We start from the raw sequence: 27,818 nt of genomic DNA on the forward strand, positions 1-27,818 counted from the left end.
TGAATGACAACATTTTGTTTTTCAACAAGAGTTAGTAAAAAACATCTCCAGTGTGACAACATTTTTATGCCAAACATGCGCAGCTTGGCAGGCTATACAGCACTGTAATGCCCAGACCTCATTCTTTTGAAAACCATACATCTTTCCACAGGTCTGAACTTCATCAGACATCACCTAGACACAGAGCTGGATGAGGCCAGCACAAACAGCAGCCTGTCTGATGAAGATGACTTCTTTGGATCCATGGGGTCAGGAAAGCCAGGAGCCGAGTAGCAGGAGAGGTACCTTTCATGTCTGTTTACTGGAGGTGTGAATCTATTGCATGTCTTTCCCCACATCAAGAACCTGTCATTTAAAATCAATACAGCTCTTCCTGCATCTGGAGCCTGTGAAGGACTTCTTAGTAAGGCAGGACTCCTGTTCACTGTTAAACAGTTACATCTCCACAGCAAGAACCTTGAGAGCAAACTGCTGCTGAAGCTTAACCATCATTTCACTGAGCGAAGAAATGGCACATTTTTGCTAAATATGCAGAAATAGATGCACACCCATATAGTTTATGGTAAAGTAAACTGGCTTCTATGTACATGTTCTAATGTTTTCTCTGAGGCTACTGTACCATTTGGATTAAAAGTGACTTTAAAGTCTACAGCACATTCTTATCACTGGATATGGTTTGCTCCGTTTATATATTTATATTATTTATTGTATGTATTGGTTAAAAAGTTTTATGTTGTGAAAAACCGAAATCTGGAAATTAGAATTGTTGTGCCTTAATTGGGGCCCGAGCCCTGAGACCGCGAAGGCCCTTTTGTATCTGTTTCGTTTATTAATAATAATAATATTACTATTAATAATATTTAGTGAAAACAAAAGCACAAGTTTACCATGCTCAAAAACTCATGAAATTTTGCACACATGTCAGGTCTGGTGAAAAATTACGTGTTTTAATGGTTTCACATATGAGCATTGCAAAATGGTCTGGAGCGCCACCTATACATTGTTAAATGAAGTCCCAAGAACACAAACTTTGAGCTACATGAATAAAATTTTGCCCAAATTTTGACAAACAAAAAAGTCATGAGCCCATCAATGCAACGCATTTGACATTGGGGAGAGCGCCACTTAGTGGGAACAGGAAATGTCATGTTTTAAACTTTGGTGTGCAGTATAGAAATTAGTGCCCTCAGCAGCCTTAAATTTCTCTAGGAAAGCCTTAAGGAGTTGGTCTTGGGCTGTATTGGGGCGATCGTGGCTCAAGAGTTGGGAGTTCGCCTTGTAATCGGAAGTTTGCCGGTTCGAGCCCCGGCTTCGACAGTCTCGATTGTTGTGTCCTTGGCCAAGACACTTCACCCGTTGCCTACTGGTGGTGGTCAGAGGGCCCGGTGGCGCCAGTGTCCGGCAGCCTCGCCTCTGTCAGTGCGCCCCAGGGTGGCTGTGGCTAGAATGTAGCTGCCATCACCAGTGTGTGAATGTGTGTGTGAATGGGTGGATGACTGGATGTGTAAAGCGCTTTGGGGTCCTTAGGGACTAGTGAAGCGCTATATAAATACAGGCCATTTACCATATTGGAAACTGTGAGTTTTCAGCAAAGGGCGTGACCCCAGCAGCAGGGCGAACATTGATGTGTCGCCATGAAGACCAAAATTGCTATAACTTAAAGGAATCCAGTCTGATTGCCCCCAAACTTCACAAGCAGGATAACACTCCCACCCTGAACAGACTGATATGCACATTGTCAGAAATACTCAGAGCGCCACCTAGTGGGAACAGGAAATGTCATGTCTTACACTTGGATGTACTGCTCCTCACATGATGATCAGATTCATCTGAAAAGTGGTGAGAATAAACATCAGTCCCCAATGATGTTTCAGTGTCATAATTATATTTAATTTTAATAACTGTACAGTACTCTGATTTTGGTAACTATTGTCCTTGATGTAAATATGTAAAAAAATTGTATGTTACTGCTCTGTGCCCTGTGTACTGTTTGTTTGTGTATGTATTTTTCTTGCTGCTGTTACAACTGAATTTCCCCTTGTGGGACAATTAAAGGATTACTCCTATTCTATTCTAATTGTGAATTTAAATTGAATGGCGCACCCGTGTGGCAAGGCGATTCACCATGATTCACCTCTGTCAGTGCACCCCAGGGCAGCTCTGGCTACAATGTAGCTTGCCATCACCAGTGTGTGAATGTGTGTGTGAATGGGTGGATGACTGAACGTGTAAAGCGCTTTGGGGTCCCTAGGGACTAAGTAAAGCACTACACAAATACAGGCCATTTACCATTTTTACCATGGAACATGATGTAGCTTTTGAGGGGCTTGGAAACCTCAAAAAATCTTGAAATCTGGCACACACCTCCAATGTGAGGAAGGCTTTCTTTTTGTCTGATCATTTTCATTAAATATTGCAAAATGGCTCCACAGCACCCCCTACAAAACTTCAAAATACCCTTGCCCTATGTTTGATTTTTGACTCTGAAACTTGGGAAGTTAATGTAAGATATCAAGATGTACAAAAAGGTGTCTTGGAGCAATACCTCAAATCCAACAGGAAGTCAGCCATTGTCAATTGAAGGTGTAATTTTGGTGACATTTTTTCCTCTTTTCAGGCCTCGTACTTTAACAACCTCCTCCTAAGGATCTCATCAGACTGATGTGATTGTCAGTGAATGGAATCTAAAGATGTTTGTGATGTTATATTGCGAAGCATTTTACGTTTGGTGAAATGGCATGGCCATGGCGTCACGCGGAGTTTTAAGCACCCGCCAAAAAGCACGAAACTGCTGTCATTCAAAGACACAATGCCCAGTCTCTCCCAAACTTCACAGGCATGATGAGAGCCAAGCTCAAAAATGTTTGATATGCCATTTCTCAGTAATGTTTAGAGCGCCACCTAGTGGAAAGAGGAAATGCAAAGTAGAGTATAATCATCATTGAACAAAATGAAATTTTATCTTGTTCTTCTACGCGTTAAATCCATCAGTGTGACATTAGATAGGACCTGCTGGGCGTAGGTGATGGGCGTGGCTCGACACGCCGGGGTACGAGGGCCGTCTTAACGCTGCTTGCAGCTTTAATTTGTTAATGTTTTTAAATATATTCTTTTGGAAAATACTAAAATTTGTGTATTTATTGTCATAGTTCTCAGCATCTGGAGAGAGTGTGGTGTGTTTTTGTCTCCCACCAGGGCGGAACTGGACTTTGCTTCCCCACCTCTGAACCCACCCTTAATGCACACGATTGGCTCATTCACACTGATTCTGCTCTAGCTTCTCATCACAAGCATTATTCCTGGCAGACTACTTAAGACGGCAGGAGATGCTGCTTCCTCGCTGGATCGTCACACTACCTAGCGTCAGTGTAGCCTCTTTACTCTTACTTGAGTAATTTTTTGAATGACTACTTTTCACTTTTACTTGAGTAACAATATTTTAAAGTAATGCTACTCTTACTTGAGCACAATTTTGGATACTCAACCTACCTCTGCACTCCTGGGTGAAGCCCACATTGTTTTTGACACCACTCAGACAGCCAGCAATTTAAGGAGAAGATGCGGCTAAACATGCCACTCCTTGTCCAATTGGGGAGGGGACCAGAGAAATCTACAGAGTCCCACAATTGTTTTGGCAAAGTTACACACTGATTCAATATTGACTTTATTGACCTCTGACTGACTTAGCTAGTAATCAGACACTAATTGTACTCACTGCATCCACAAAGCCACCAGCATTGTGGAGCATGCCACGAACTCTTCACTCCGCTGCAATGGCTCCCTGTTATATTCAGAATTCAAAATCCTGCTCCTCACATTCAACATCTTAAATCATCAGGCCCCATCACCTATGGTCATGTGACAGGTACATACTGAACAATTTGCGTTTATGAGTGTTAGTACCTTTCTAGATGATAGGAAGTCCATAGCCTGAACAATCTGGTAAGAGAAGCTGATGAGATCATTGAGGCTGAGGAGAGGACTGTCACTGAGGAGCAGCGATGATGCCTCCTGCTGGTCTGAAGTAGAACAACACCAGTTAAACCAGAGATATCCCATACTTGTCCATGGAACAGCTTCTTAATATGGATGTTCAGTGACTTGACTCTGCAGGTAGGAGTGTGGTGTGTCCACATATTTATGGCCATAACTGTGTGCAGCCATCACCTGCAGGCGTGTACGGTGTCTCGTATACGGCGGGTTCGATGTCGGCGTAGCTGAGCTCCTTCATGGCAACGTACTGAGCGCTCTCCTCTTTGTTCATGTCTATGTAACCTCCATCATTGTCACTGTGAATGAGCCGGTGAGTCAGCACTGGACAGAATCTACATGTGTGTGTGGCTGTGGGTGTGTGACAGACCTCTTGGTCTGTGTGTCTCCATGTAGAAAGGTATGTTTGTTCCTCTGCAGGTAGTTCACCAGGTCTCCATGACAACAGAACTCAGTGATCAGATAGACGGGACCTGCACAGGTGACATGTCAGGATTAAGTTAGCATCAGTTTGAGTATGGACAGCATTGGAGATGGTTTAGGACTAAGACTTGGGTTAGAACTAAGTCAAGTATCTCCATAAATTATAATCCCAGGATACTGCAGATAACAAGAACAGCTCTGTTTAATCTCCGCTATGTACAGTCGGTGTGCCTCACCTGTTCACTCATTAGTGTTGGTCATAATCAGTCATGGTTAAGTTGGAAACTTGTAAATAAATAAAAATAAAATTACTTACTGTAGGATAGACATTAGTTTGTGAATACTCGGGAAAAGAATAGTCTAGAAATAAATGAGGATTAGAAGAGGATTAATTCTGTATTTGCTTGGAATTATGTCTGGATTATGTCTTAATGCATGCTCAATCATCCAGGTAAGTAAATCTCCAAAAGTTGATTCTGTTCATCTGGACATAAAATGGTAAATGGTAAATGGCCTGTATTTGTATAGCGCTTTATTTGGTCCCTAGGGACCCCAAAGAACTTTACACTACATTCAGCCATTCACCCATTCACACACTGGTGATGGCAAGCTACATCGTAGCCAGAGCTGCCCTGGGGCGCACTGACAGAGGTGTAGCATTTTCAGTTTCAGAAACGTTTCGTCACTCATCCAAGTGACTTCTTCAGTCTCAGCTGACTGCAGGTTTCCCAAATCTTATAAACAGTACATTTGCAAAATGACTGAAACCAGTGAAACCACTGAAGGAACAATGGGCTGGGAGGCCAGGTTCTTCAGTGGGCTGGTTTCAGTCATTATGCAAATGTACTGTTTATAAGATTGGGGAAACCTGCAGTCAGCTGAGACTGAAGAAGTCACTTGGATGAGTGACGAATTGTTTCTCCCACTGAAAACGCTGCGTCCAGATGAACAAAATCAACCTTTGGAGATATGTCTGGATTTGTTTAAGAATGATATTAGGGTTATATGAAGAACACTTTGGGATTAAACAAAGATTATATCAGGAGTAAACTGAGACCTCCTCTCGTGCAGGCTCCCAGCAGGTTGACAACATTCAGGTGAGGACCGAGATGAACCAAAACCTTCAACTCTGACATCAGAGACTGAACTGCATCACTTCTCGCTGCAGAAAGACAGAGTCAGTCAGTCAGACAGTCAGACAGACGGGTAGATAGCCCAACCAACAGAAAGACAGAGAGACAGACCTACAGACAAACAGATACATTCAGACAGACAGACAAAAAAAAAAACAGTCAGGAAGAGTTTGTCAGACATACAAACAGACAAGAGACAGACAGACAGTAAGAGTGTCACAGACACACAGCTAGACAGTATGTGGTGCTGTCATTTGGTGTTGGTTCTCTCTGTGGTAGAGTATCATTTCCTGTTCCATTTGTGTAGCTCACCTGTGCAGCCAATTTAATTAAACACTTACAGATAACATTTTATTTCACAGCATAATCTTCACTTACTTCATCCAAAGCACAGTCTCTGTGTACTCACTACCTAATTTATAGCCAAAGTATTCACTCACTGTGTCTTTACTGTTTTGCTAGCTTAGCTTAGCTTATAACGCACTCGCTAGCAGCATGGCCTCTTCACGTGTCCCTCCTGCACTTTCCTGCTCATTGTGTCAGATGTTTAGTTACTCTTCTGCGTCCTTTAGCAGTAATGATACTTGTAACAAATGCAGCATATTTGCAGCTCTGGAGGCCAGGATTACTGAATTGGAGACTCAGCTTCGCACCCTTCATTCACCCGCAGCTAGCCAGGCCCCTGTAGCTGGGGCAGCCAAAGATAGCATAGGCCCCGCTAGCTATTCCCCGGCAGACCCCAAGCAGCTGGGGAAAGAGGGCGGCTGGGTGACGGTGAGGAGGAAGCATTGTCTTAAACAAAAGGTCCAGGTACACCACCAACCTGTTCATGTGTCTAACCATTTTTCCCCACTCGGCGACACACCCGCTGGGGGTCAAACTCTGGTAATTGATGATTCTGTTCTCAGACATGTGAAGCTACAGACACCGGCAATCATAGTCAATTGTCTTCCAGGGGCAAGAGCAGGCGACATTGAGGGAAATGTAAAACTGCTGGCTAAGGGTAAATGTAAATTCAGTAAAATTATAACTCAGAATCAGAATCTGAAAAACTATTAATCCCAGAGGTAAACTGAGTTGTCATAGTAGCAAATATACAATAACCAACAAGCACTCATATAAAATTAGTGTAGAAACAGAGATATTGATAGATAAATATAGAAATAGGTGTAACCCAGTTTCTAAAATCATCTAATTTCATGTTCATTATTTCTGCTCTTATAGTCCTTCTTTAATGACAGTGAAACAAAATCAATATATTTATGTAAACCTAAAAGGGACGCAGATTTATATATGTGTTTTGGTTAAACAAGAGGTTTTTTTTTTCCAAGTGTTGATGAGCTCTGATGAGAGCCTATTGTTTTATTCCACTCCTCTCGTGTAAGCCAATCGGTAAAGCTCTAGGTAGCTCTTGTCCCTCTTTAGTACCAGCTCCCAAGTTTTAGTGTCTTGCTTCTACAGCCGATCAGAGCAGGTGGGCTAAAACATTTTTATCGGTAAGCTCTAACAAGTTAAAAACCATTTAAACTGATATTGTTCATGAAGTACAGTTTTGTGTTTGCTGTCATAGAGGACAGAGCGACACCTTCCTTATACTGTTTTGATGTCAATCGGTTATTTTACTATGCTCAGTAATGGATATGTGGAGATAATTTTTAGTGTATTTCCACTTGTACTATTAGGCCTATGGTACGTGAAGCACATCTATGTTAATATTCCTATTCGTAGACTGAAGTCACCTGTTTACATGTTATTGAAATTGATTATATGCACTTTGTTCAGTTTCTGATAATTTTTTGCATATTATTCCATTTCTTAAAAGGAGTGATATACTTATTTATTTGGGACGAATCCAAGGACCAGTTCAGCGATTCCAAATCCCGGAGTATTCCAGTGTTCATTGGAGCCAACCTGAGATTCTAGTGGACAATACACATATGTGCGCACACTCTTTTGCACATTGATGGACTGCAATCCTGCACTGTACAAGTAATGCGGTAGGACAGACAAACACACGCACACACTTCTCATTGGACAGAACTTTGTTGCAATACATCCATTTGTCATGGGCCCCACTGGTACCATTTGGACCTAAAAGACTCATTCTTTACTTGTGCACAATTTAATTTAATTTAATTTATTTTTTTGCTACTTTGGGGGAAATTTTATATACTTCAAATCTTTGTTAAAATGTGTTGTAATTCTGTGTTGTTTAAAAAAACATCTTTTTAAAAAAAGGCTTAAATCACTAAAATTTCCTTTAAGCCACACAACTGTGCTTTGTCTGGTTTCTCTGTCATTCATTTCTCTGTACCAGAGCTCTAAGAGTCATTCTTACTCTTCTGATACTAGCCGATATTACTAATCACCTTGGTTATTATCCATTGGTACTGTATATAAACCCACATAAGTGCTACATATAGGTATAAATAGGGGTGGGCGGTTTAAATGGTATACGGTAGAAACTATATAAATCTGGCCAACAGTAGGAATTTTAACTATACCGCTCTACCGCAATAGCACATGTGTGTCATCAAGCTGCGCCTGTTTTGGTGGAAAGCATTGCAGCGGCTGCAAGCAATATCATCTGCAAATTCTGCCGGGTGACAGTAATGGCAAAGAGACGAAGCACGTTTGGAATGTGGTGCAAGCCAAAAACTGCTCTTCTTCCACTTCTTTACCATTGATTCATTAATGCTGAATTCTGTTGAAGGAACCTGTTGGTGAAACTGCTTTTCAATTCAATTCAATTCAATTTAATTTTATTTATATAGCGCCAAATCACAACAAAAGTTGCCTCAAGGTGCTTCATAGATACAGAGAAAAACCCAACAATCATATGACCCCCTATGAGCAGCACTTTGGCGACAGTGGGAAGGAAAAACTCCCTTTTAACAGGAAGAAACCTCCGGCAGAACCAGGCTCAGGGAGGGGCGGGGCCATCTGCTGCGACCGGTTGGGGTGAGAGAAGGAAGACAGGATAAAGACATGCTGTGGAAGAGAGACAGAGGTTAATAACAGATATGATTCAATGCAGAGAGGTCTGTTAACACATAGTGAGTGAGAAAGGTGACTGGAAAGGAAAAACTCAATGCATCATGGGAATCCCCCAGCAGCCTACGTCTATTACAGCATAACTAAGGGAGGATTCAGGGTCACCTGGTCCAGCCCTAACTATATTTTCACACTGGCTGTAATGACACCCAGGTTATGTCAATCGGAGGTCACTAAAATCAATATTGAATCGGTGTGTAACTTTGCCAAAACAATGTGGGACTCTGTATTTTTCTCTGGTCCCCTCCCCAATCAGACCAGGAGTGACATGTTTAGCCGCATGTTCTCCTTAAATTGCTGGCTGTCTGAGTGGTGTCAAAAAAACGATGCGGGCTTCATAGATAATTGGGAAAGTTTCTGGCGGAAACCTGGTCTTCTTAGGGGATACTTTGGATGGAGCAGCTCTCATTTCTAGAAATCTGGCCAAAGTATTAAACCCCCTCAAGGTGGCAGCACATACGGTAGCACATAGGTATGCAGCAGCACAGCGCTCCCAACTACTGTGCACCTTTTTGGGTTTTTCATGCCTTTTCTTTGCTCCTTCCTGCAACTCACTGATCACTTTCAGTCATCAGGAACTAACAGACATCAGCCTCGGCCTAAGCCTCGACTTTACTTTGGATTGAAATTCCACCAACTTGTTCAGGATTCTACCAGGGGGATAGGACAGTCAACCATGTGTATGGTGACATGAAGCAGATGATGTTCTTCTCCAACTATAGGACTGTCTTGATCTCACAGACTGGTCCATCTTTGAACAGCAGGGTCCAGAGACTTTCCATCAGTGTGTCCTTATCATTTCCTTACCCTAAACATTTCCTGATAACATTTACATTTACAATAATTGATTACACAGCAGCGGAGAGTTGACTTCATCACAGTAGATGACTTTCTGAAAGTGCTGTAACTAAGTTTAAGAATATAATCCACCTGTGGCGGACCACTGGAGGGCTCCACTCACACCCAGTTCTCAGGAAGTGTTGTTGCTGTGTTTTGGAGGGAAAAGTATTCAGTTGTGTGGTGATGAGTAATAAACCAGCAGTGTTAATCGAGAGCTCTCGTGTCGTCTGTGTTTACCTCCACACACCCACTGTTATCATCTTCAATGCCCTGTACCAACACAGAGCAGAGCAGCTACCTGAACGCTACTCCAACAGAGGTCGATCATCTTGCTATTAACCTCCTAGGACCTGGCTTCCACATATGTGGACATCACATTTTGGGTTATTTAGACCAAAATACTCAATTTTGCTCTAAAACTGCCTGATATCCACTTACGAGGACATTATACTGCTACTGTTCTATCGAAATTTTAAACAAATATCCTCATATGTGGCTCTGATTTTTCTTAGAAACAAAAATTAGGTAAAAAAAAAATCTGGTGATTCTTTGTTTTTACATTCATCGGGTCCCAATCAGCCCAAATATCAAAGAGAAATTAAAAATGCATGCTGTGGAAGAGTTCGGGTCTTAGGAGGATAATTTTACCTCCTCACTACGTACGACTCTGGATACTGTAGCTCCTGTGAAAACTAAGGCCTTAAATCAGAAGTACCTGACTCCGTGGTATAATTCTCAAACACGTAGCCTAAAGCAGATGACTCGTAAGCTGGAGAGAAAATGGCATGTCACAAATTTAGAAGCTCATCATTTAGCCTGGAGAAATAGTTTGCTGCTTTATAAGAAAGCCCTCCGCAAAGCCAGAACATCTTACTATTCATCACTGATTGAAGAAAATAAGAACAACCCCAGGTTTCTCTTCAGCTCTGTAGCCAGGCTGACAAAAAGTCAGAGCACCGTTGAGCCAACCCTCCCTTTAACGTTAACTAGTAATGACTTCATGAACTTCTTCGCAAATACGATTTTAACCATTAGAGAAAAAATGACTCATAATCATCTCACAGATGTAACATTATCTACAGCTACTTTCAGTACCATTGATACTCATTTAGAGTCTTTTCTCCAATTGATCTTTCTGAGTTAACTTTGTAAATATTTCTTCCAAACCATCAATGTGTCTTTTAGACCCCATTCCTATAAAACTGGTCAAAGAAGTCCTGCCTTTAATTAATGTTTCAATCAATTTAGTTCAATTCAGTTGTATTTATACAGCACCAATCACAACAACAGTTGTCTCAAGGCACTTTATATTGTAATTTACACCCTACAATAATACATACAGAGAAAACCCCAACAATCATATGACCCCCTATGAGCAAGCACTTTGGCAACAGTGGGGAGGAAAAACTCCCTTTTAACAGGAAGAAACCTCCTGCAGAACCAGGCTCAGGGAGGGCTGTGATTGGTTGGGGTGAGAGAAGGAAGACAGGATAAAAGACATGCTGTGGAAGAGAGACAGAGGTTAATAACAGATATGATTCAATGCAGAGAGGTCTATTAGTGAGTGAAGAAGAAACACCCAGTGCATCATGGGAATCCCCCAGCAGCCTATGTCTATTGCAGCATAACTAAGGGAGGATTCAGGGTCACCTGGTCCAGCCCTAACTATATGCTTTAGCAAAAAGGAAAGTTTGAAGCCTAATCTTAAAAGTAGAGATAGTGTCTGTTTCTTGAATCCAAACTGGAAGCTGGTTCCACAGAAGAGGGGCCTGAAAACTGAAGGCTCTGCCTCCCATTCTACTTTTAAATACTCTAGGAACAACAAGTAGGCCTGCAGAGCGAGAGTGAAGTGCTCTAATAGGGTGATATGGTACTACAAGGTCATTAAGATAAGATGGGGCCTGATTATTTAAGACCTTGTATGTGAGGAGCAGGATTTTGAATTCTGGATTTAACAGGAAGCCAAAACAGGAGAAATCTGCTCTCTCTTTCTAGTCCCTGTCAGGACTCTTGCTGCAACATTTTGGATTAACTGAAGGCTTTTCAGGGAGTTTTTAGGCCATCCTGATAATAATGAATTTCAGTAGTCCAGCCTAGTTTTTCAGCGTCACTCTGAGACAGGATATTTCTAACTTTAGAGATGTTGCACAAATGGAAGAAAGCAGTCTTACATATTTGTTTAATATGTGCATTGAAGGACATGTCCTGGTCAAAAATGACTCCAAGGTTCCTCACAGTTTACTGGAGGCCAAGGTAATGCCATCCACGGGGTAACCGTGGTTCAGGGGGTTGGGAAGCGCATCTTGTAACCGGAAGGTTGCCAGTTGGATCCCCAGCTTTGTCTGTCCTGGTCATTGTGTCCTTGGGCAAGACACTTCACCCTACTGGTGTTGGCTGGTGGGGCCGATGACAGCCTCGCTTCTGTCAGTCTGCCCCAGGGCAGCTGTGGCTATAACTGTGGTTTGCCTCCACCAGTGTGTGAATGTGAGAGTGACTGACTAGTGGAATTGTAAAGCACTTTGAGTGTCTAGAAAAGCGCTTTATAAATGCAATCCATTACTATCCAGAGTAAGAATCTGGTTAGATACCATATTTCTAAGATCTTCAGGGCCGAGTACAATAAGTTCAGTTTGATCTGAATTAAGAAGCAGAAAGTTAGCGGCCATCCAGGTCTTTATGTCTTTAAGACATTCCTGCAGTTTAACTCATTGGTGTGTGTCATCTGGCTTCATGGACAGATAGAGCTGGGTGTCATCTGCATAGCAGTGAAAATGTATGCTATGTCTTCTAATGATGCTGCCTAAGGGAAGCATGTATAATGTAAACAGAATTGGTCCTAGCACTGAACCCTGTGCAACTCCATAATTAAACTTGTGTGAAGTGTGTGAAGAAGACTCTCCATTTACATGCACAAATTGGAGTCTGTTAGATAGACATGATACAAACCACTGACAGACAGACAGTCAGAGAGACTGAAAGACAGACAGACAGCTACGTACGTTTGACCATCTTCACGGCCGCCTTTGTAGAATGAGAATTAATCAGACCAGAGATGGTTGCCTCAACAACACGTCCGAAAGCCCCTGAACCCAGCACCTGTCCTGAAGACAGAGAGGCAGATGGGGTTTCTGCGATGATAGAATGACTTTCTCATCTTACTTCAAACTGCAACTTACTCCAAAGCTTAAAGGTCAGTAACATAGTCTTTAGATGTGGAACGATTCAGTCCAAATGTGAATTTCAGCTTTGATATAAAAGAATCTGATAAGGAATTGAGTTTTTATACACAGTTGTCCCATTTTTTCTCAGGCTCAGGTGTGATTGGACAGTATCGTGGTTGGTTGAGTTTCTTGATGACTTTCTTGATGAAATCAAAGATTTGCAGTTTGTTCCAAGTGCTCATTGGAACATTGAATATATTCTGCAGCATGAGGAAGATCTGAAAAACATCTGAAACACAATCTCCCAGGGGAAATTTCTGTTTACAATCAGGAAACGCCTTCATGAATGGCCCAGAATCCTCAGCTGCACAATCATCAATCTTCACACCTAGTGGAGGTAGGATGAGGGTCACTGAGAGTCAAATTGCTGAGACAGAGCTCCATAGATAGCAGATCAATAATCACACTGAAAATTATGTGAAAACAATCCAGAAGTGTTTGAAGGCAAAAACAGGTTTATACCTGTTTGGAGCCAAAGACAAAACCCAGGACACAAAGACTCGTGCCGTGTAAGGCACAATGAGGGAGAGACATTGATGAATTAATCTCATTGTTACATAAAATATGGTTTTGCAGTCTTACCAAGAACTACATGGTCTCTGTCTATTTCCCAGGTTGGGCTGTAGGGCAGCTGGGTGGGGTCGAGGTAGGTGTACTGCTGTCCATCAGGACTCACAGACTCGATCACCTTCCAACGAACTTCATAATGAGGTTTCTACACACAGAAATAAAACGGAACCAAATACTTTGGTGGATTCATGAAGTTACATGAACATGCAGCAAATATTTGACGGTCCATGCAACAGTAATGGAGCTAGTACTACTGTTCAGCTAGACGTTTATTTCATCTGAATACTAACTTTCCTCCATAAGATGATGAGGATGATGAGGAAGATGACAGCAATGATGACCAACACCAGGACTACTGCTAAGACCACCACCTGAGACAGGAGAGCTGAACACAGATAACATAAGAAATGTTAGAAATAAACACAATAATTTACCCTAAACAACAAAAAAAACAAACAAAACCTGCCAAAAACTGTAGGATTAATTATTATTTTGTTTTAATATTAACTTTTTTTAGCAGGAGGCTTGACTTTATCCCTCTCACCCAGTACTGATCATCTTTTCTTGTGGGTTTATCCTAAATAGAGCTTCTCTTATTGAAAGCAATTTTATTTATATAGCGCCAAATCACCACAACTGCCTCAAGGCGTTTTATATTGTAAGGTAAAGAAGCTAAAGAAGAGACAGAAACCTCCAGCAGAACAAGGCTCAAGGACCGGTGGGGGTGAGGGGAGGGTGCCGGTTCTGTCATGATGCGGAGTCTAGTGACTCCGTGTTTATGTTTGCGATTATTGATATTGTTTCTGGTTATTAATGATTTCTAGTGCTTAGATGTTCCTGTACCTCACTTTTGTTCCCTCTTGTCATCCCTGTTTCTACTTTCGTGTGCCTCCTGTTTTACTTTGACAGTCTGTGTCGGGTGCCGGTTTCTGTTTTGCTTTCTCCATGTCTCATCTTCTTCGATTAGTTACAGCTGTGTTCCCTTCCTGTTCCCTGTTTCCTCATGTGTGTATTCTCCGTTGCTACCAGTCAGATCGTCTGTTCATCGTCCCCTGTGTATCTCCACCTGCATTTCCAAGTTTCAGGCTTTTCTTTGTATTTGTCAGTTCCCTGTTTGCCTCTGGGTTTGTTTGTTTTTTTGATTTTTTCCCGCCAACAATTACGGCTTGCTTTTTGTTAAACATTCACCTCCACTCCATGTGTCTGCAATTGGGTCCACCCTCTAACCCCGCCACGGTCTGCCAGCTCAGACAGTGACAGGTTCTCCTGGCTCTTTAATGAATGAATGAATGAATGAATGAATGCTTTATTGGCCATATGCAGGTTGCCCCACAGAGGAATAGGACCCCCCCCGACTTACACACACAACAACAAGACAACACAAGGGAATACAGTCGGAGATCGGCAGCGTTGGGAGAATAACACTGAAAAAATTACACAACATTGGGAAAAGTACAAGAGGAAAAAAAAGAGACCTCTTCACACGCTGGGCAACCTATGGGAGGACAGCATGAGAACAGGAAACAAAAAAAAAAAAACTCCTCTGCACAGAGAGCACATTAATGTCCACATCACAACATCAGAGCACATGACAAGCCACAGGGGATGGATAGGGGGGTGGGGGGTGATTCGAAGGAACACAGCAGTCGTCCTGCACCATGCTACCATTTCAGCGCGGCACGCAGACCCGCTGCCTTCCCCCGCAGGAACAAGCATCGAAGGCGTTTGGAAGGGAGGGGGATGAGTGCGTGCTTATCAGTGTAAGTGTATGTGTGTGCGTGTCCATAGTTCAGCTGAGACAGTGTCCTTTGCTGTATCAGGCTAAGTAAACAGTCCTCCAGCCGATCCAGGTGTCCTTCATGGGATGGGAAGAATAGTCATCACACAGTCGTTATCAGGGAGTTGTTTTGGTGGGCTCCAGCCTTGGGCCTGAGCAGCTGGCGCCGTGGTGTCCAAATGTAGAATATTGTTGATTTCTCCTTTATGCGAGCAGCGAATTTAGCACTCTGACACTGGGGCCTCGATTTCCCGTTGGAGCGCTGCGAGCCTCCCCATGATGGTATCAAGCTTCTGTTCCATGGTGTTGTCATTCTTTTGGTTCTGAGACCCCACAGCTGCAGTGAGCCGTTCTGCGATGTTATCCAACTTTCGCTCAAGGGTGTTATTGTGAGCAGGCCCCTCTCTGATGTATCCCATCATACGCTCAATGGTGTTAGTTTGAGTCTTCACGGCAGCTGTAAGCGTCTCCAAGGTGTTAACCATGCTGCGTTCGGCGTGGGAGGCCGCGCCTCGTCCCATCGCTTCAATTCCAGCGGTCAGCTTAGGGGGGGTTTGAACAGCTGGTTCCGCTCTCTTATTTCTCCGATAAGTCAGGGCCAAGCCAGCTCCGATCAGCAAGAACCCTGTTATCATGGTTCCGAATAGGTAAATATCCTCAGCGTCCTCGATAGACAGTCCCGCCAGGCACAAGATCCTCCAGGTTTGCCACCCATCCATCGTGTATCCGGCAGGGAAAGTCCCTCCAGGGCACTCGGGCTCTCCCGAGCCCAGACTTCTCGTTGAGAAGAGGGTGTCAATAGCGTTCAGAGACCAGTTGATCAAATCCATAATTCTCTGTTAGGTTTTAGAGAACGACAGTGAGAGACTGTTCAAGGGAAAAGTAGTGCACGCGAGACAAGACAGGACACAAGAGGCTAAGCAGGGAAGATAAGGGGAAGGAGGAGAGGAGAAAAGTGCGACCGCCTTCACCGAGAGCCAAGTAAGAGAGCCAAGCCAAGTAATATTTCAGGTTCCTCTTTTTAGCAGAAGATTTGACTCTGTCACATCCAGCACTGATCATCGTCCTCTGAGGGTTTTCCTAACCAGTGCTGCTCTCTTTGTTGAGGCCTCAGTTCTTCTTCAGTAGATTTTCTTTAGAAATAAATTCTTCTTTGTCTCTCTGAGCTCCTCCTGAGATGTTTGAGTCTTTGTACCAAACTCAGTGAAACTTCAGCTTCTGATCATCTCCTCCATGTATCTGCAGCACCTTTATTCAAAGTACTGAACATCTGGCAGGAGATCCCGATGTTCACATGCTGACCAGATGAGTTATGGTGTGTTAGTCTAAGTCACAGCATGAGCTTGTCTCCACTTCTCTAGTCACATTTCACTTTTCATCTCTTCCTTCATGCATTCAGCCACTCCTGTGACCTCTGTGATGGACAGGAGCTCTGAGGAGCTCTTTCTCCTCTGTCAGCAGCTGTTTGTGTGCTCAGGATGTGGACGATGTTTTAAAGCAGACATCTGAAGACAGTGTTTGAATGAACGTTCTGCCTCAGTTCCTCAGAGAACCCGCCTGAGCTCAAACGCCTGCAGCATGGATACGTACAGCTGGAGATGACTCGCAGGTCCTTCGCTTGTCTGCCCACCGAGTTTGTGGCTTCACAGCGAAAGGCCGACAGAGAGCTGAGAGTCTGGAGGGTCAGCATGCTGTGTACCTGCACAGGTAGAACAAACACACACAGAGCCACCGGTCAACTTAATATGTTACTGTTTCCCCTCCCTTCTGATGACATCACTCTCTTGATGTCAGTGGTTACCTGGGTGACACCTCTCTCTGCCACCATAGTAATGTTCTCCTGTAGCGTCATGCCCTCTGAGTCTTTTGATTGGCTCCTCCACTCGCCATTCAAATGATTGCATCTGCAGTAGGTTAAAGGACAGGATCACCATGGTAACACCAATACTGTTACACTATGTGTGTGTGTGTGTGTGTGTGTGTGTGTGTGTGTGTGTGTGTGTGTGTGTGTGTGCGCGTGCGCGTGTGTGTGTGTGTGTGTGTGTGTGCGTGCGTGTTTACCTGTGTGAGCTGGAACAGGTGTACCAGGTAACAGAGGGGGGTGGAGCTCCCTCACTCACACACAGCACAGCGTTACTCCTGACCTCTGACAGGGATGTGATCCTGGGTGGAGCTACACACACACACACACGTGTTATTAAAAAGTAAAATGTGCCCTCTGTTTAAATGCATACACAGATGTCTGCTAGGAGGCGGAGCCTGAGGTCATGTGATAATGTTACTCCTCAGCTCACACAATACACTCGTTACTGAGCATGCACACAAAAGGTCTGTAAATGACAGCATGATGTCACATGATGTGGCATACACACCTGGTGGCCATGTGGCTCACCTTGTACCTCCAGGTTGAATGTAGCCTCTCTGATGTCGTCATCATTGGAAATAGTTGCGGTGTAACTTCCTGTCTGATCCATCTGCACGCGCACCAGCGTCAGTGTGCTCACATACCTAATCAATCAAACATTTAGCTCCTCCTCATTTTAGCAACCATTAGCACATATGCCAGGGCTGTTGCATTAATAAATACACTCGGGGGATAAATCACTGCGAAAACACAACCCTCAACTATGCAATATTTTCTTTTCTTTTTTCTTTTTAACTGTGCAATATTCTAAGGTCTGAAGCACTGTGCGGCAACCGTATTCTCACTTGTTCATTCTTATATAAAGTCTTGTACATACTATATTTATTTATTTATTTGTTTATTTGTTTAAAATGTATTGCACACATAAACTTCTTTCCTTTTAAAGTGCCCTTTTTTCACTTGTGCTGAATGGGTTTGCTTACAATTTTTGTTGTTTGCAAACACAATGACAATAAAGATTCTGATTCTCCTCATCTGAGGTCTGACCTCTGACCTACCGGCTGTCTGACAGGTGTGTGGTGTTGATAGTAGTGGTTTCTGTGGCAACAGATTGGTTCTGTCTCGTCCAGATGATGGTGGGGGCGGGGTGGGCGTCAATATCTACACTTAATTCCAGCGTGTGATGGAGGAGAGATGACACATTGGTCTCACCTAAGGGCCACAGGTAAACATAACCTCGGTCTGCAGAGACATGGAGAAACACACTTTACATGTGTGTGTCTGTTCTATGTGTGTGTGTGTGAGTGTGTGTGTGTGTGTGTGTGTGTGTGTGAGTGTGTGTGTTTGCTGACCCAGCACTGTTATTGTGATATTTTTCACCACAGTTTGTCCCTGTGTTGTCTCCTGCACCGTGCAGCTATAAACACCTGCAGGAACAGTACGGCATTATTTCCCTCAGCACAGTTTCTCAGCAAGCTGCACACCTTTACCTGAGCCACCGAGCGCCCTACCTGAATCTGCCACTGTTGCTGCAGTGATGTTAACAAAGGAGCGGATCTGATTGGGCAAGAAGTCCGTCAGCGGCTCAATTTCCTGCAAAGAAAAATCATCATAGTTAGGTGACACCAGACAGACAGGTACAGACAGGTACAGGTGGGTAAGCAGACAGGAAGGCAGACAGGTACCTGTCTGCGGGGGAAGCCCCAGGAGAAGAACACCATCTCTGTGTCTCTAACTGTGCAGTTTACTGTGAGGACCTCGCCCTGCTTCAGCACACTGCTGGACACCGTCAGGTCCACTTCCATTACCTTTGGGACTGAAATACGCAGGTGCACAAAAATGATACAGGTAGCAGGGGAGACAGGTAGGAATATGACTTGTTTATGAATGAATGGCAACCTTTCAGCATAAATGTGAACTAAACATTATCAGAAGGTAGACAGACACAAACCTATAATGCTGAAGACGTAGTACGTCTGCGACTCCTTCTCCTCAGCTCCGTTTGTGGCGATGCACATGTATGATGTGTCATTGAGGTGACCCGTGAAGCCACGCCCCGGCTCATATGTCATCCCGCTTACCAGCCTCCTGCTGGGGCGCTCGTACAGCGAGACATTGAGGTTCGGGTTGGACACCATGCAGGGAATTGTGCCTTCCTCTCCCTCCTTCATCACCACACCCAGATCCAATGGGACAAACCATTCATCAGGACCTGAGGGGGGAACAGGTAAACACGGAACATCACGAGGAATGCAGGTACTCTTAGAAAAATTATGGTTCTTAAATGGTTCTTCAGATGTCTTCATGGTTCTTTAAAGAACCATCATACGTCAAAGAACCTTATTATTTTGTAGATGGTTCTTCAGCTATTACAAATGGTTCTTTAAAGAACAAAAGGTTCTTCATCCTTAGCTATCTAAGTTTGATGGTGTAAAATGGCATAAATATTTATTTACTATAATGAGGCTGTGAATTATACTGTGTGTTTTGTTTGTGTGCATGTGTGTGCGAAGGGGGAGGGCGGGTTACCTGGTGATTACCCTTTAAGAGCAGATGGTAGGAAACTGAATATTCAAATAAAAGTTAGAAATACTTAAAAATATACTGGTGGCAGGGGTGGGGGCCAAAGCCTAAAGACCCTACCCCCAACACCCCTAACCCCGCAAACCCACTGATCACAAATAATGTGGTAATAGAATATGGAATTTATTATTAAGACATTTATGAATGTGGTGAGTTAACAAACAGTAGGCACAATACACACATTCAAATACTGTACTTTAGTTTTACATTTTAATAAAGTATTACTATTTTTGGCTTTAAGGCATTACTTTTGAGATTATTATATATATTAGAAAATATAGCATAATGATAATACTAGTTATTGTAAACTTTCCAAACCACCCAACAGTATGTAAGTGTGTAAGTCAAATTATAAAATACAAGTAAATAACAATTGCACAACAGAATGTCAATGTAATGAACATACTTATGTGTTCATTACCAACACAGTTACTTAGTTTTGACAAAGCACACTGCTTAGGTAAATGATCTGACTATATGTTTATCACTGAGCAATTTGTGAATATGTGTTTCGAGCCAAATGACAGGTCGAGAGAGTGACGTTAGAACACTTTGGCTTCTAAAATATGTGGTTCAATTGCGTGCTGCGTACATAACGTAATGTCAGCTAGACCGATATTAAAATTTATAATATTGTTAAAGTCACTAAAATGGCGCCTGAAGCCTGTTTTGACATGAGCTCTGTGTCTGCTCTAGAAACTCTGAAATTCAGTAGAGCTGAGCCGTACATTAAATACTCACATGAACCTGTACTTTGAATTCTGGAAGAGCATGAAGGTGCGTCTTTGACTGTTCCTGTATAACTTATTTTCGGACTAGTTGACAAGTTATGCTCCAGTCATTTGATGTTTCCAAGATAGATGTCCTTTTGTAATATAGTTAAATTTTCTTTGCATATTTCATTTATCCACCATCATACATTAAGCCAAGAAGAGGTCATTATACTAACAAGAGGTATCAATGCTGGGCCAAAGTTGAGCACGGGGTTAAAGTTTGTAATCCAGCCAGGGTGTAAATATCACTCAGCAGCCAGTCGTAGAGATGAAGCAGGTAGCATCAACACATAAATCTTCCCAGCTTAAATCACAAGAGCACCTCTGACCAAAAAGCTGTAGATTTTTCTTGTTTGCACAAATTAATCCAGATTCACACTAATTCTGTTCACAGCTCCAACAAAATGAGGAAGAGGAGGGAGAGAAAAACAATTAGATTGAATTACAATTGGATGGAAGTCGAGGACAAGGAGAAGGAAGCTTAGGATGAGGAGGAAGAGAAGCAGCAGGAGCATCTTTAGGGATCCCTATGATGTCATTGAGGTTTGTTTCATTAATATGGTCCTCTCACAAAGAAAGATGACTTGTTTTAGTTCACCTACTTCCTGTATTAAATAGTGATGTGCAAAACGTTGTGGAAAACCACAGAGCACACACGTATAGTGCATCTGCAGGTAAATGAACATCAAATCTCTAAGACAGACTGAAATCTGTATATTTATCACCCTTATGATAAAACCCATGTCAGTCATTGGTTTATGGACTTTGTATTTTGAAGCCTCAGCATTTGCTATGTGGGTTTTTGTGAGCCATTTGGAACCCTATTAGGATGAGGGATCAGAATCTGGAGTCGTGCACACTACTGTTTCATTTAGTGTGTATCCATAAGATTTGTACAGCAGATCCAAGTTGTGCCTTGAAAACAGGAACGTTGTCTGCATAGAGGAGAACTGTAATAGCAGGCTTGTACAAAGTGAGGCTTTGTGCTCACATTTGCTGCAAACACTCGTTTTAATTCTGTCTCCGTTTTGATGAAGAATTCAGTTGAAATCAGGCAAGAATGGGACTTTCTTTTACAATGCGTTCTTGTGAATTGATTGTGTATCGCATACATTTGATTTAACTTTCTGCAAGACAACAGTCGTCCTCTAGCCAAAACAGTTTTCCAAATACCTCCACATGATCAAGCCTGGAAAAGAATAGCAAAAATGCAATTTGTGTTTCTGTGTTCAGAGGCAGCGGCGAGAGGGGAGACCTCGGCTCATCCAGCTGGAGAGCCTGACCAGGAGGAGTCAAACATTAACTCGGCTCTTCCAGGGCACGCTGCAGACTCGGCTACTGGCATTGGCGAGGGAGTGTGGCCGCCGCTGGAATGAAGTGAACGCCAAACTGGAGTCCATCGCAGGTCGACTGCAGGTATGCGAGTCAGACCTACTGAGGAGGGTTTCACTTTTCTCTCTTCTTTATAATTGACTCTTTTCTCTCTCTCTCAGCTCCTTGTCTCAGAGTGGGAGGGATTTGAAGCACAAAGGGAGGAGCTTGTCATTTGGTTGGCTAATATGGATGTCCCCCTGAGTGAGGTTGACCAGCTGACAGGAAACACCTGTGAAAAACTGAAACAACTGCAGGTGTGGGGTTGTTTTGATATGACATATATTTGATATGATACATACGTCAGAGACATTGTCCTAAACTGGACTAACAAAGAACCATGAGTCCAACATAAAACTTACCTTACAGAAAGTAAGTTCATTGATAATTTTAATCAAAAACTTGTTGTTGAAATATTTTTACTGAACATGCAAACATCTGCTGATGAAAATGTGTTGATTTATTGGTCTGTTATGAAGCTATTGCTATTTCTAATGTGTTTTTATCACTTTCTGATGTTTTATTAATTAAACAATAAATGTATTAATTGTTGTTGTTATCTATAGATGTAGTATTTATATATATTTATTTATAGTATGGCAAATATATTTAATTATTACTGTTTAAATAACTAATATGTGACATCTATTAGTAGTGATGTTGTGCTGAGGGTTAAAATGTCTTTTTGTCTTTTGGTATGCTGCGAAATGGCAATAAACCATTAATATATGTCTATGCTCAATTCAATTCAATTTTATTTATATAGCGCCAAATCACAACAACAGTCACCTCAAGGCGCTTCATAGATACAGAGAAAAACCCAACAATCATATGACCCCCTATGAGCAAGCACTTTGGCGACAGTGGGAAGGAAAAACTCCCTTTTAACAGGAAGAAACCTCCTGCAGAACCAGGCTCAGGGAGGGGCGGGGCCATCTGCTGTGATTGGTTGGGGTGAGAGAAGGAAGACAGGATAAAGACATGCTGTGGAAGAGAGACAGAGGTTAATAACAGATATGATTCAATGCAGAGAGGTCTGTTAACACATAGTGAGTGAGAAAGGTGACTGGAAAGGAAAAACTCAATGCATCATGGGAATCCCCGGCAGCCTACGTCTATTGCAGCATAACTAAGGGAGGATTCAGGGTCACCTGGTCCAGCCCTAACTATATGCTTTAGCAAAAAGGAAAGTTTGAAGCCTAATCTTGAAAGTAGAGATAGTGTCACGACCTGCGGGGTCGGCAAGGCACTGATCAGCAATCTCTCTCCCCCTCCCCTGTTTTGCCGGGGCGGAACTCATGGCGGGTTCACGCCCTCGGCCCACGCCCTCCCGGATCATGCACACCTGGGCCTCATCAGACCAGCTGGTATATCAGAAGGAGGAGATCAGCTGTTCAACGCTGGATTGTTGTGAAGACTCCTGTCAGTACACGTCGAGCCCTAGTTTCCCACACTTCCGCCTCAGAAAGTAACACTTGTCTCTCTGTTCTAGATTCCCCGGACCCGTCCCCGTGTTTCCCCGTGTGGAGCGTGTAAGAGGTGGCTGGTCACTAGCGGAGAGAGGTTGGCGTGAGCGTGTGTGTGATCCCCTTGTTTTCCCTGGAGCCCTGGAACCCGTCCTCGCACATCTTGTATATAGCACTGTCCTCGCACTGCCTGTAAATACACTTGGTGAAGATTTTTGTGAATAAACTGTCTCTGTTACAACGCACTCCGGAGTCCTGCGAGTGGATCCTCAGAGCAACCCGTGACAGATAGTATCTGTCTCCTGAATCCAAACTGGAAGCTGGTTCCACAGAAGAGGGGCCTGAAAACTGAAGGCTCTGCCTCCCATTCTACTTTTAAATACTCATAATGATATGGTACTACAAGGTCATTAAGATAAGATGGGGCCTGATTATTCAAGACCTTGTATGTGATGAGCAGGATTTTGAATTCAATTCTGGATTTAACAGGAAGCCAATGAAGGGAAGCCAAAAAAGGAGAAAAATGCTCCGTCTTTCTAGTCCCTGTCTCTTCTCTTGCTGTAGCATTTTGGATTAGCTGAAGTCTTTTCAGCTAGTTTTTTTGACATCCTGATAATAATGAATTGCAGTCGTCCAGCCTGGAAGTAATAAATGCATGAACTAGTTTTTCAGCGTCACTCTGAGACAGGATATTTCTAACTTTAGAGATGTTGCACAAATGGAAGAAAGCAGTCTTACATATTTGTTTAATATGTGCGTTGAAGGACATGTCCTGGTCAAAAATGACTCCAAGGTTCCTCACAGCATTACTGGAGGCCAAGGTAATGCCATCCAGAGTGATACCATATTTCTAAGCTTTTCAGGGCCGAGTACAATAACCTCAGTTTGATCTGAATTAAGAAGCAGAAAGTTAGCGGCCATCCAGGTCTTTATGTCTTTAAGACATTCCTGCAGTTTAACTCATTGGTGTGTGTTATCTGGCTTCATGGACAGATAGAGCTGGGTGTCATCTGCATAGCAGTGTAAATGTATGCTATGTCTTCTAATGATGCTGCCTAAGGGAAGCATGTATAATGTAAACAGAATTGGTCCTAGCACTGAACCCTGTGGAACTCCATAATTAACCTCAGTGTGTGAAGAGGACTCTCCATTTACATGCACAAATTGGAGTCTATTAGATAGATATGATACAAACCACTGCAGCACAGTACCTGTAATACCTACAGCATGTTCTAATCCAGGGGTCACCAACCTTTTTGAAAGTGAGAGCTACTTCTTGGGTACCGATTAATGTGAAGGGCTACCAGTTTGACACACACTTCTCAAATAACAAATTTCCTCAGTTTAACTTAATTATGTGTTATCATTAATAATTAATGATATTCATCTATGTACGGACACTAATTATGTTAATTATTTTTCACCATAATTATAAAGAATGCAAGTAGGAAACATAAATATCAATATGCAACGCTTTATTTCTATATATCTCTGCAAGTATTTACATTTTGAAGTGATCACTTCTACAACATTTTCACTTACCACTAACAAATTTTAACAAATCATGCACTGTTACATACATTATTTTTGTATGTATGTAACATACAAAAAATCAACTTTCAAATTTTACAGAACTTTTCACCAAATTGGCAGCATTTTAAAGCAAATTGTCACATGTTACACTTAACAAACACATTTGTTTTTCAATAATTAAATTCAACTTTGACATGACACTGTAATGTTGCCACTGAGAACATCTAATATGGCTTTCTTTGTCTGTTAGTGGGAAACCTGGCATTGCATGCTGTTCACCAGTGTGTTGTAATCTGGGGTATAACTTGACACTGCAACTCTGAGTGAGTCTTGCAGATGTGCATCGGAGAGGCGTGTTCTGTGTTTGTTCTTGATGAAGTTCATGTCAGAAAAGGCTGATTCACAAAGATAGGTTGAACCAAACAGGCTGGCAACCTTCATAGCTGCTGTGCACACACCACTGTACTTTTCTGTGTCAACAAGGCACCAAAAGTTTGGTGCACCCAGATAGGCTTTGAGGTGGACGTCATTTTGCAGTTTTACCATTTCGATTTCCACCTGTCCAGCATCCAAGCTGAACAGTGAACTTAGTTGCTCAGCAATGCATGTTGTGTCCACATTCATGAAAGGATTGGAAACAAATGAGACACATGGCTCAAGCTGATCAAGGTCACAAAACCTGTTCTCAAACTCTTGACCAAGTCGGTTTATGACTTGAGTGTACTTTTCTGCAACTTTGTCAAAAGTCTCAGATGCAGAAGCATTGTCTTTCAGCACCATCTGCACAGAGGGAAAGTGCAGCACCTTTTTTCTCTGTAAATGCACAGAGAAAATGTTCATCTGGGCTTTATTTCCATTTAAAGCACTTATCATGTCAGCAACAGTCTTAACTTTGCCTTGCAGCTCACAGTTCAAATGGTTCAGTTTCCCAGTAATGTCTGTTAAAAACGCAAGGTCAAGTGTCCACTCAGTGTCCTCCAGCAGAGATGTGTCTTCCCCTTTGGATTGCATGAACTCCTTGATTTCACCCAAAAGTGACAAAAAACGAAGCAAAATCCGTCCCCTGCTGAGCCATCGGATTTTCGTATGTAGTAGCAGGTCACCATATTCAGCTGACAGCTCCTCCAATAGCACCTTGAATGTTCTGTGCTGTTTAGCTCTGGAGCGGATGCTGTTTATGATCTTCACGACGGGAGTCATGACGTGCTCGAAGCCGATCACCTTTGCGCATAACGCCTGCTGGTGAATGATGCAGTGGTAATGCATGAAGTTTGGGAACTCTGTGTCACCTTTACAGTGAGCGATGAATCCCGTATGTCGGCCGATCATAGCAGGAGCCCCGTCGGTAGTCACTGATACCAGCTTTTCCAACGGTACCTTTTTCTTCGCGAAAAACTCCTTCACCGCGTTATAGATGTCAACTCCCTTCGTAGTTGTCTTTAGCGGCAGTAGTGTCAGAAGTTCTTCTTTTGTGGAGAAACCATCAAATACCATCCGGATAAAGACCATCAGCTGTGCTGTACTGCTGCTGTCGACGGACTCGTCACACTGGATGCTAAACCAACTGCACTTTGCCAGATCCTGATCCAACTGATCGGCCAAGTTCCCGGACATAGCCGACACTCTTCTAACAATTGTAGTTGCCCCCAGCTGGACATCAGAGAGAGTGGAGATTACATCGTTTCCATATTTCTCGTCTTTAAGCACAGTTTTTGCAATTATCATCATTGCTTCTTTGAAATACTCCCCGTCTAAAAATGCCTTCTTTTTCTTAATCATGAAATGTGTAGCTCTAAATGAGGCTTCGGTTGCTTTTTGAGAGTTTTTCACCGGTCTCGTGAAAAAAGACTGCTGTTTGCTCAAACCTGCCTTTAATTCGCGGGCCTTTTCCGCTCGCAGTGTTCTGCCCTTTGGGTAGTTAGCATGGTAGCTTGTGTGACACATTCGGAAATGTCTCTCCACGTTGTGCCGCTTTGCCGTTGCCACAGTTGCCCCGCAAATGAGACACACGCATGAATCTTTCACAGTGGTAAAAAAGAACTCTTCCTCCCATTCACTGTGAAAATGATATGTTTTCTTCCTTTTTTCCGCCATGTTTTCCTCATCTCCTCACCTTTGCCTTTGCTGGTCTTCACGGCAACTGTTTCCGTGGAGACCAGCTAGCACTAAATATTAGATCATGATCTAATATTTAATAATAAACATTTTTTTTATATATTATCTCTAACAAATTAACACCAATGCAATTGTGATTTAAAAAAAATAGCAAGAAAAAATAAAAATAGATGCAGCTTACTGGTAAGTTGTTATGGTGAGCTATTTTTAGAACAGGCCCGCGGGCGACTCATGTGGTCCTTGTGGGCGACCTGGTGCCCGCGGGCACCGTGTTGGTGACCCCTGTTCTAATCGCTCTAATAGGATATTATGGTCGACAGTATCGAACGCTGCACTGAGGTCTAGCAGGACAAGCACAGAGATGAGTCCACTGTCAGAGGCCATAAGAAGATCATTTGTAACCTTCACTAAAGCTGTTTCTGTGCTGTGATGAGCTCTGAAACCTGACTGAAACTCTTCAAATAAACCTCTGCAGATGATCTGTTAGCTGTTTGACAACTACTCTTTCAAGGATGTTTGATATCAAAGGAAGGTCGTATTTATTTTACCCTACTCAAATTCAATTTATGATACATTTTATTTTTAAAGATTTAAAAAGGTTCTTTAAAATGCTTTTTTAACCCTTGGTAGTACCTAAAAAACGTACCCCTTATGAGGTCCTAGAGCCAAAAATTGACCACGCCATAAAAAGTGCTATAAAAAGATTATACATTAATATTTTATTCCACTTTAAATTAGCCAATCTTTTAGACCTACTTCTCCTTGAAATATTCATGTCAAGTTTTAATTACATTTCGCGGATTTTAACCCTTTATATCCCGGTTTTGTCATATGAGCGCACAGCCGTTTTTGGCGAAAAAAATGAAAAAATTAAATATTTTCCATAAAATACATTTGAAAGTTATATTTTATTGTACTTTTAATTAGGCCTTTGGATGGACCAAAGATTGGCACCAACAGTCATTTCGATCGCCTTTTATTTTTTTTGCAGGAGCGCATTTCATAAAATGCGCACACTATCGGTCCCAATCGACCACGCCCAAAAAAGTGCTATAAAAAATTTATAAAATAATATTTTATTCCACTTTAAATTAGCCAATCTTTT

The 27,818-nt window shown here is 42.5% G+C and overlaps 2 protein-coding genes across 3 annotated transcripts in view; one reads left to right on the forward strand and one right to left on the reverse strand.

Annotated features, from left to right (window-relative positions):
* LOC146661423 (platelet-derived growth factor receptor beta-like) overlaps positions 1–27,818 on the reverse strand; it is a 47,456-nt gene that overhangs the window by 14,571 nt on the left and 5,067 nt on the right. For both annotated transcript variants that reach the window (XM_085421470.1, XM_085421471.1), the window contains 16 exons: positions 18,824–19,084; positions 18,558–18,688; positions 18,384–18,465; positions 18,225–18,299; positions 17,931–18,114; positions 17,401–17,516; positions 17,070–17,181; positions 16,810–16,912; positions 16,599–16,707; positions 13,522–13,616; positions 13,244–13,376; positions 12,440–12,541; positions 5,471–5,575; positions 4,361–4,463; positions 4,168–4,289; positions 3,904–4,019 (listed from right to left, as the gene is read on the reverse strand). In XM_085421470.1, coding sequence (XP_085277596.1) covers positions 3,904–4,019; positions 4,168–4,289; positions 4,361–4,463; positions 5,471–5,575; positions 12,440–12,541; positions 13,244–13,376; positions 13,522–13,616; positions 16,599–16,707; positions 16,810–16,912; positions 17,070–17,181; positions 17,401–17,516; positions 17,931–18,114; positions 18,225–18,299; positions 18,384–18,465; positions 18,558–18,688; positions 18,824–19,084 — 1,949 coding nt within the window. The remainder of the gene's footprint in view (positions 1–3,903; positions 4,020–4,167; positions 4,290–4,360; positions 4,464–5,470; positions 5,576–12,439; positions 12,542–13,243; positions 13,377–13,521; positions 13,617–16,598; positions 16,708–16,809; positions 16,913–17,069; positions 17,182–17,400; positions 17,517–17,930; positions 18,115–18,224; positions 18,300–18,383; positions 18,466–18,557; positions 18,689–18,823; positions 19,085–27,818) is intronic.
* LOC146661425 (nesprin-2-like) lies at positions 20,503–21,889 on the forward strand. The gene is made up of 3 exons (XM_085421584.1): positions 20,503–20,771; positions 21,462–21,644; positions 21,722–21,889. Exons 1-3 carry the CDS (start codon positions 20,715–20,717, stop codon positions 21,887–21,889), a joined length of 408 nt encoding a protein of 135 aa, XP_085277710.1. The 5' UTR covers positions 20,503–20,714.

The sequence above is a fragment of the Rhamphochromis longiceps genome, linkage group LG10, assembly GCF_057381845.1.
Source record: "Rhamphochromis longiceps isolate RC_006_pf linkage group LG10, R_longiceps_female_GT1.1, whole genome shotgun sequence".
Lineage (NCBI taxonomy): Eukaryota > Metazoa > Chordata > Actinopteri > Cichliformes > Cichlidae > Rhamphochromis > Rhamphochromis longiceps.

What these genes read in the sequence shown, in the direction of transcription:
- LOC146661425 (XM_085421584.1), top strand. Translation starts at nt 20,715, where the DNA reads ATGAGGAGGAAGAGAAGCAGCAGGAGCATCTTTAGGGATCCCTATGAT. An exon ending in ATCCCTATGATGTCATTGAG is followed by an intron (nt 20,772 to 21,461) that starts GTTTGTTTCATT and finishes TTCTGTGTTCAG; the next exon opens with AGGCAGCGGCGAGAGGGGAG. An exon ending in CCATCGCAGGTCGACTGCAG is followed by an intron (nt 21,645 to 21,721) that starts GTATGCGAGTCA and finishes TCTCTCTCTCAG; the next exon opens with CTCCTTGTCTCAGAGTGGGA.